Below are 9,159 nucleotides of genomic sequence, written 5' to 3'. Positions count from 1 at the left end.
TTTTTTAATACATTTTCCTTAGTGAATTATTTTGTTAATTGTAAAAAAATGTTTTAGAACGTGAAACTCAATCTCTTTCATTACGATAGGTACCTTACTTAACCTAGTGACTAGACTTTGACCTTTTGAGTTTTTTGTACTCTGTATTTTTTCCATCATGGTGTGTATCAAAAAGTAAAAAGTTGAGTCTCTAGGTATAATGAAGTGAAGTGGAAATGTCATAGCGAGTAGTGATTATAAAAACCGAGCTAAATTACGATACTTTTAAATTTACCTCTATTATCTACAAAAAAACTCATCCATAATATGGATTCTAATAATATTCACAAAAATCATAACAGAATAATTCCGTAGCTATATAATGTGACACCAACCACCTGAATTCGGTGGTTGCGAGCGGCACAGGATCGGTCGGAGTGGCGAGCCTTGGGGGAGGCCTATGTCCAGCAGTGGACGTCTATCGGCTGACATGATGATGATGATGATGATAATGTGACACGAACTCTTACATTAATATTATCCTTGCCGAGTACCTATCGGCCGTAGTTAAGTCAATTTAGTTTTAGTTCTTTTATTTTTAAAACCCTGCTTCTTTTTAAGATTTATCAACATATATTTAAGAGTAAGTCTCTTGTCGGTAGAGCAATTTCCATGTTTCGCGGTCCTCTGCCTTCTCTTTGACAGCCTGATACGACACGACGTTGAGTTTTTCCTTTATTTGATGCATGTACGCTCTCTTCTTAAGATTAGTTTAAATTTTTTTTAGATTAAAGTTTTGAGTACAAACTCAGTCAAGTTCAGTTAATGTTATGCTACCTACTACATTAAAAGTAAATAACAGTTTATTACTTGCATTACAAGGGCTAAATTGTATTGTACGCCGCCTCTAAACCATTCTGAAGCCTTCCGCGCTCTCGTACTGTATCAGTTGCTCGCTTGTTTCGGCGGGACTCACGAAGTGGGGGTACGCGGAATAAAACCGCTATGCCTCTCTCCAGACACCACATTTCACAAACCGAAGTAGACGGGTAAAAAAAAAAACAAAAAAAAATGAAGGCGTTCCTTCTCATTCTTGTGAGTGTGGCGGTGGTGAGTGCGAAGCCCACGGGAGAGGATGACGTCATCGGCTCCGTCATTGGAGTCGTCAGGAGCTGTGCCGAGGAAGACGTCTCCCTGTGTCTGAAGGTGTGTGCAGTGATGTGTGTCCTCTAGGATTTTCGAGTTTCTGAGTTTTCTCTTGAGATCCTTAGCTAAATTTGTTGGTTGATAACATTTCAGTTTTCTTTCCTTTTCAAAATTTTGTGATATGCTTACCTAGTCACTGTTGAATTTTAGAACTTCTTGAAGAAGTTTTTAGTTTGGAAGTCCTATGTTTTCTTCTTAGAAATTCCCTTACCTGATTATAAGGGTTCAAATTTCAATTGAGATATTTTGCAAAATGTTTTGGTATCAAATCAAGTGATATTTTATTTATTTATTATTTATTTGTTTTATTTAACAACACATTAACATTTTGAGATTCCTTGCGATTTTGTTAGTGTAATAGTTTTACTTTATTTTATTTATAATTCAAAAACATTTTGCTCTTAAAGTTTAACAATAGTAAGTAATTACTAAACAGTTAAAACAGAAAATCAGCGGATCGTAGGCGCAGTTGTAAATTCTACCATGTTCTAACAGTTTTGAAAAATATAACCTATTAAGAGTGGAATTTATAAGGGTAACAACATGTTTCTCGTATTTGCTTTTTTAGTTTTATTTAATCAAAACCAAAAGACTAAAACAAAATTTATCATGATTTACTTATATTACACTAAAGCATCTTAAGTTGGTTCATTTTAAAGTACCTATAATAAAATTTCAAATGACCCTTAATTCTTGGTCATTAATTACCCTTAACCTCTTGTCTGTGTATGATAAGGATTCTGACCAAATTGTATGTCACCTTTTCGCATTTTTTTGACAACGATTTCTTCTGCTCTATATAGCACAACCTAGGTTTGAACTCATGATTTTTGAAAACCAAACCAAAGTTAATGGTACTCCCTCGAACATAGCATCTTCTCCAACATGATATTCAACAAAACATATCACCAACAGGAACGCGCCTTGAAATACGTCGAAAACCTCGCCACCGCCCGCGAGGTCAACATCTCCGATGGCATCAGCCTCCTCGGTTCAGGCTCCCCCCGCTCCGCTCGCTCCTTCGAACCCCTGTCAGAAGACCCAGCTGCTCGCGAAAACCAAGTGGAGTCCAGACTGCTTGATGCCACAGCTGACTTCTTAGAGAACCATGTGATCCAGCTCCGTATGCCTAAGAGCACCGTCGAAGATGTCAAGAGGTCGCTTGAGGAAGGTCAGTGTTGTTTACGTATTTTGGTTCTGTGCTTCCTATTTACATAAATGTGTAAATGAGATGCTATTCAGGCACTTGTTGCAAATTAAAAAAAAAGTCAAACTGCGTGTAATTTGTAACTGCACACGCATCAAAGCTTTAAAAGCTCTTAAAACGAGTTGATGCGAAATTGTTGCATGCTTATTCTTACAACTGATAAGTAACTTAATATTATCATTCGGTTGGCGTTTGTAATAAAATACAAAAGAAATATATATAAAGATAGAAATATTCTCAAAGCGTCAATTATTCGTAGATAAAAATATAACATAAGTTTGATCAAAAACTACATAAAATTCAATACAGTTTTGCAAATATTACAAGTTTATATTTTCATTCTAGTAAGAGTAACGTTTGTGGAAAAAAATAACTTCCTTTACCAAAAACACAAGAATCGTTTGTTCATCGCAATTAATAGTTATACAATTACAAAAGCTTTTGTTACAATTCGTATCTGAAACATTAATTATAATATAGTGGTCAAAACCGGACCCAAATTCTTAAGTGAAAGTTTGGCATGCAACTGTTATTATTTTTTGGTACTTTGCGCCCTGCTCAGGTGCTTTTCAACTCATGGGAATGAGAACATGCTAAGTAGAAAATCTTGTTTGCAAATTGAATAAAATTACACCAGTTGTCTTAGCTTTGTCGACAAGATAAAGATACTTAACAAGATCTACGCCAAGAAATAGAACAATGCCCCAAAGCATCTTGTTTCATTGTTGCAATATTACGAAACATCAATGAATCGCTAACAAACAAAATTATGTGGCCAAATAAAACAGTTAGATCACAAGCTGTTAAAAGAGTTGTCGTTATCTTTTATTTATTCAATAACTGGTTTCGGTTTCTACGTCGCTCCATTGATACACACAAAAAAAAACATATTTGAAGCTGTTGAAGATTTAATGAGTAATGACCCATGATTCATCAATCGACTCATTATTGATTATGTTGTAGGAGCTTAAAAAAATTGGAACAAGACTTTCTACACTATAAAATGATTTCTAAATTTTATTATCAGCATGCAATAACAGAAACAAACTGCTTGCGTGATATGATATGCTACTCCATAAAAAAAGTTGAAAACATTACGTAAAACTTTAGAAAGAAACGATTCGAAGCACTCTCGCCAAATTAAATTAAATTCTGCAGAAAAACCAGTTTTACAGGTGCGTGTGTGAGAATATTAAAATAGAAAGTTCGCAGTTACAGTAAGCGAGAAATTAATTAGTATATAAACGAGCAATCAAATTAAAATTGAACTGAGAAATTCGTAAACGGACTTAAATTGTCAACGGAAATCCGTATCTCGATCATCTAGAGAACATACAAGTATAGAGAAGGGGCTAGAAATCTCAATGGGCAAACAGGTCTTGCAGGAGTTTCTCTAACCTATTAACAAGCTTGATTATGGTGGAAAGCGGACGGATGGTCAAGTCTAGTTTTTGCCACATTTCCATAGTACTCGCCGCAAGTATGTAGGACTACATGTAACTAGTTTTAGAGATCCGTTAACACGCCGTGATTGAAATCTCGATCGAGGATCAAGTAAAAGTCTCGCTCCAGGCGTTGACGAAATACCGTAGGCTCGAGCTTTCGATTCGTAAGGTCCGGTAACCGATGCACTTTCTAGATGAACGAGACTGTTATGCAAACTGGACATAACATGAATTACAATGAAAGCGACATTGTTTAAAGTTCACGCGGTGAATTACAATCAGAAGTTTCAATTACAAATTTCCTTGGAACCATCGGATAGCAAGTTGAATTTAAATATTTCCTTTGGTATGTAGCACTCCTTACTCCACTTCCGAGTTAAGTCGGCCGCTAGGTTTATAGGCACTTTGACGTACAAGTTTAATTTTACCGTTTTGATGTCATGTCTTGTTAAGTTAATCGCATGCTGTCTAGTTAGCAAAGCGCTGTCTAAACCTGCTTAGGAGCATGACATCTAATACTCAATAATCATAATAGATGACAACTTAGTAAACCTTTTCATAATGTTTCCTTGAGAAATAGAAGTACATATCGTCGGGTGACAAGCAAAAGTCAATAAGTATCACCAAAAGTTCATACCCATAGTGATTATTATCCAAATAAGGTTGATTTTTGTTTAATAATTTTTCAGTAATTAGTGAATTTTGCTTGTCACCTGACGATATATGTACCGTAGGGAACCAAATCAGAATTCTAAATCAAATTTACATTTTCAGGCCGTGGCAAGAAGAAGAAGTTGAAGCAGCTGCAGGGCATCCTCCAGCTCCTGCAGCTCAAGATCCAGTCCCTCATCCCTCTGTTCCTCGGCATCATCGCTTTCGCCGCTGTCAAGGGTCTGATGCTCGCCAAGGCCGCCCTCCTCGCCTCTGCTCTGGTCCTCCTCAAGAAGCTGCTGTCTAAGCATGAAAGTCATGAGAGCTACGAGGTTGTAGCTCATCCTCACCATGAGGAGCACATCAGCCACGGTGGTGGCCACGGAGGCTGGGGACGGTCAGCTGACGCCCAGAACATGGCCTACAACGCCTACGCTAACTGATACCTAAGAAGTTTAAGAAAGTTGATCCGTCGATCAACTAGTCTATTTATCTTGGTTAGTCTAGTTCGGACCTCAGATCAAGAATTAATTTATTGTCATTATTTATTTAACTTATTGAAATCAAATGTTATTTTAATTGTGTGAATGAGTGAATCTTGTCTTCTTTTTGTACATTCATGTCTGTTTTCATCTTGTTGTCTTCTACTGCAAAGTACCTGCTATTATATGTTAATGTTTCTTAGTACAAATCATTATAGCTTTAAATGTATCACCACCTTTATAATTATGTACATATATTTATATTTAAGTACTTATACTAATGTGTTCATCATAACTAGTCGTATTATTATGTATATCTATAATTTCTCTTTCATGTAATTATATTATTGTATATGTACCTATTTTAAACATGTCTTTTGTAAATATGTTTCGTATTGAAGTATATGTGTAAATCATTGTTAATGCATCTTCGTTTAAAATATTAATATATTGTATATATGTACCTATATTGCATTTTCATATATATTTTGTATGTATTAATTATGTAAATATTTTATATGTGAATCTTTGTATTTCTTGCTCTTTATTATTTTTATTAGTTGTAAAAGTCTTCTCTTCGTTTATTATTATATCATAATATTTTAATGGGCCATGCATAAACTAAAGATGAAAATATATCAGTCATTCATATTTTACTCTGACGTTTCATTTTATTAAACCTATCGAAACTATAGTTTGAAAATCTTATTACATCGTCATAATATTTAAATTAATCAGATTCCTGACTCCCGTAACTATTTACAGCGTCACTAAATCGCATTTACGTTAATCAACAAGTGCTATCAATAAATATTTTCATTTTCATTTTCATTTTTCAATTAATTTCATAAAACATTAAAAGTATCAGACAGTGCTTTTTTAAATCATCATCATTGGCCTTTTCGTCTATTGCAGACGATTTATGGTGTAACACCGGAGAAAAAAAACTGACACATTGTAACATATTAAAACTAAAAGATTTTGTTAGCCATAATAATCAAATATACATGAGATAAAGATACGTAGCTAAGAACTATATAATTTATATCATCATTGTCGAGTTAGGTTTCCTTCTTATTCATTTTCCTGTACTTACTTTATAACAATTTTTACACCAAAAGAAGGGAGAACAATGCCCATTCATTTAAGATATCTGGAAGCGTATTAAGAAAAATAATACGGTGAAAACTTTCACGGTCGATTTAAGACGTGCTTTTAGTACCTATGCTACAAAAACAAAACTATGCTTAACAACAAGAAACATGCTAATCTTAGTATGCACTTATATGAACGGCCTATCGCAACAAAACGCAGTATCGTTTATATACTTAATTGAACTTCCGCCTAAAGTCTAAAACAAAAGGTGTATATTTCAATAACCATCAATTCTTGTGCGTTGGATTACCTTCGCTAAACTATATTTGGAACATTTATATGGCCGCAAATGCAAGTCAGGCTGAAAATGAAAGCACCTTATGTGGTATTGTGGCCGTAGCTTTGCTTTCTGCCACAGATAACATGAGATTTAGTGCTGGAAAGAGGTACTCGAGTCTTTCGATTTAAAGCTTAAGTATTCGACTCAGTCTTTCAAAAGTCTGTGTTCGAAAAACGTCCGCATCTTTTAATTACTCGAGGTTTTGGGTGTAGAAATGTTTTACACTAGTCAAAAAAATATGTAAAAACTGTATAAACAGAAATTATTATTTTTTCTACCTATTTATAATTCATGTGTTGTAACAATAAACAAAGTTATAAATACACGAATTCATTTCCGCACCCTGGGGTATATTTTATAGGATTTATTCTTCCTTGGGTATAAGGCTTTTAAGTAATCAATACATGAAAAAGAACAGTAAAAATTTTACTACTATAAGTTTATTTTGTATCCCCACTGCATGATACGACCATTTCTCGAAAATTGTTAAATTTTTATAGGTTTCTGTAGTTAGAACTCGAGAAGTTCTTAAAGGATCATGTTTGTAACAAATTAATAATAAATTAAGCTTCTACTAAACTTAATATCTATTCTTTTAAGGACTTCAAAGACTCTTAGCCTCTTTGTGGGTTTAGATCGAGTTTTTTGCCAACACTAGCGTAGAGTATGCTTTCTGCTAATGCAGTTTCTATGTTAGATAGGCTAAGTTTCTATTGTGTCCTAGTGGTACGTACATACATGCAACAGGTATTTCACATGTTTTTATTTGCTAGGAAAGTGTAATTATATTGTTTACGTTTTAAAACGTTTGTCCAGATTAAACCATAATACCTAATATATGTATAAAGTTTGTGATCGCTATCATTATAGTTGTATTTGGTTTTTGACAAAAGTTCAAAAATCCAAACTCAAGGTTTGTCAGCGAGCCATGGAGCGTAGTATTTTGAGCGTGAAATAAACCAATCGCATTAAAAATACCGCGCTCCAAAACGCGAATAGCTGACGTGGCTAAAACTGCCGCCATGCTCAAATGGAACTGGGACACGTCTGCCGTCGGATGCTCTGTGGGCCAAAACAGCCACCCTTTGGGTCCCACAAATTGTAAGGCATCACAATAGATTTCGTCGGAGATGGCGAGACGAGATTGACGCCTTTGATAGAGACTGGTGGGAGACTTCAGGGGATAGGGATACATGGAGGAATAATACGGAGGCCTTTTCCCAGCTGTGGGACGATATGGATTGGGCTCGTAATAAATTAATAAATCCTTTTAGTTAGATTAATGTTGTATTAATCAGAAATGTCTGTACTTAAATTATACCACAAATGCATAGAGGAAAAGAGGGGAATAAAAAAAAACCGGCCAAGTGCGAGTTGGACTCGCGCACCGAGGGTTCCGTACTTTTATTTTATTTTTTGTATTCGAGTTGATTGAATGAAAGGTAAATTGCGGTTTACGATTTATGACGTATTAAAAAAAACTATATCGATCTCGTTCAAACCAATTTTCGGTGGAAGTTTGCATGGTAATGTACATCATATATTTGTTTTAGTTTTAACATTCTCTTATTTTAGAAGTTACATGGGGGGGGGGGCACACATTTTACCACTTTAGAAACCTCAATATTATTTTTGATGACCTATCTATATATATACACCACACGTATGGGTTTGATGAAAAAAAAAATTGAGTTTCAGTTCTAAGTATGGGGATCCCCCAAAATTTATCATTTTTTTCCCATTTTTGTGTGAAAATCTTAATGCGGTTTACAGAATACATCTACTTACCAAGTTGCAACAGTATAGTTCTTATAGTTTCGGAAAAAAGTGGCTGTGACATACGGACGGAAAGACAGACAGACAGACATGACGAATCCATAAGAGTTCCGTTTTATGCCATTTGGCTACGGAACCCTAAAAATCTACATCTAAAATACCTATTACCTGTCTTATTATGATATACAAACAGATGATAAGCCACCACCGTCGCCCATGGGCTCCTGCAATACCAGAGGGGCAACGCACTAGCCGGTATTTAAGATAAGACTACGCTCTTGTAAGTTCAAATGCATCATTTTAAAAGTGTAGCTAACAAGCCGATGGTAAATTGCAAATTACCATGCGATTCTCAGATAATGGACAGATATGATAAATCTTTAACTACCTTACCACATGCTCTATGATTATCATTTCTCTTGATAAATGCTGAGCCCCATATTAAGCGCTTATTACATCTACCTTTTTTCAAGTCACTTTCAAAAGGGGCCGTTGTAACCACAGATTTCCAATAGCTGGGCTGAATTTTCCGTTTCACGAAATAGTAAAACATCGTTTAGTAATAAAATAAGTATACTTAAAACGCAATGTAAAAAAAAAGTAATGCAAAAATGTTCAATGTTAAATATTAATATATTTTTCCTTTTTTATTGTGGTCAAGGTTGTGAACCTTAATATGCAGATGTCGCTAGTGACGTCGTTACAGTTGCAATGATTAAATTCGCGTTGATTGACGGATGGTCAGCTGGCGCAATTGGTAACGCATTGGACCGGCAATCCTAGGATGTGGGTCTCGTCCCACGTTGACCAGTTTGATCATCGTTGATTTTTTCATTGTGATTTACATCTGTATATACAATTTATAGATGTTCAAATTTTTGCACTTAAATTAAACTACAATTAGACCAAGACAAGTCTGCAACGATTTTGATAGCACACGCCGTGCAACTTTTCTTGGTCTCTCTGGAAATGTTGATA

At 35.1% G+C, this 9,159-nt stretch overlaps 1 protein-coding gene across 1 annotated transcript; it reads left to right on the top strand.

Moving 5' to 3' along the window:
• The first annotated feature begins 884 nt into the window (after positions 1-884).
• On the top strand, positions 885-5,316 carry LOC134750460 (uncharacterized). The gene is made up of 3 exons (XM_063685619.1): positions 885-1,185; positions 2,101-2,356; positions 4,612-5,316. The coding sequence occupies exons 1-3, from the start codon at positions 1,051-1,053 to the stop codon at positions 4,929-4,931; spliced, it is 711 nt and encodes a 236-aa protein (XP_063541689.1). The 5' UTR covers positions 885-1,050; the 3' UTR covers positions 4,932-5,316.
• Positions 5,317-9,159: the final 3,843 nt, after the last annotated feature.

This window comes from Cydia strobilella, chromosome 20, assembly GCF_947568885.1.
Source record: "Cydia strobilella chromosome 20, ilCydStro3.1, whole genome shotgun sequence".
Lineage (NCBI taxonomy): Eukaryota > Metazoa > Arthropoda > Insecta > Lepidoptera > Tortricidae > Cydia > Cydia strobilella.
This window is presented reverse-complemented; position numbering and strand designations above follow the sequence as displayed.

What these genes read in the sequence shown, in the direction of transcription:
- LOC134750460 (XM_063685619.1), top strand. Translation starts at nt 1,051, where the DNA reads ATGAAGGCGTTCCTTCTCATTCTTGTGAGTGTGGCGGTGGTGAGTGCG. An exon ending in ACGTCTCCCTGTGTCTGAAG is followed by an intron (nt 1,186 to 2,100) that starts GTGTGTGCAGTG and finishes TATCACCAACAG; the next exon opens with GAACGCGCCTTGAAATACGT. An exon ending in CAAGAGGTCGCTTGAGGAAG is followed by an intron (nt 2,357 to 4,611) that starts GTCAGTGTTGTT and finishes TTACATTTTCAG; the next exon opens with GCCGTGGCAAGAAGAAGAAG.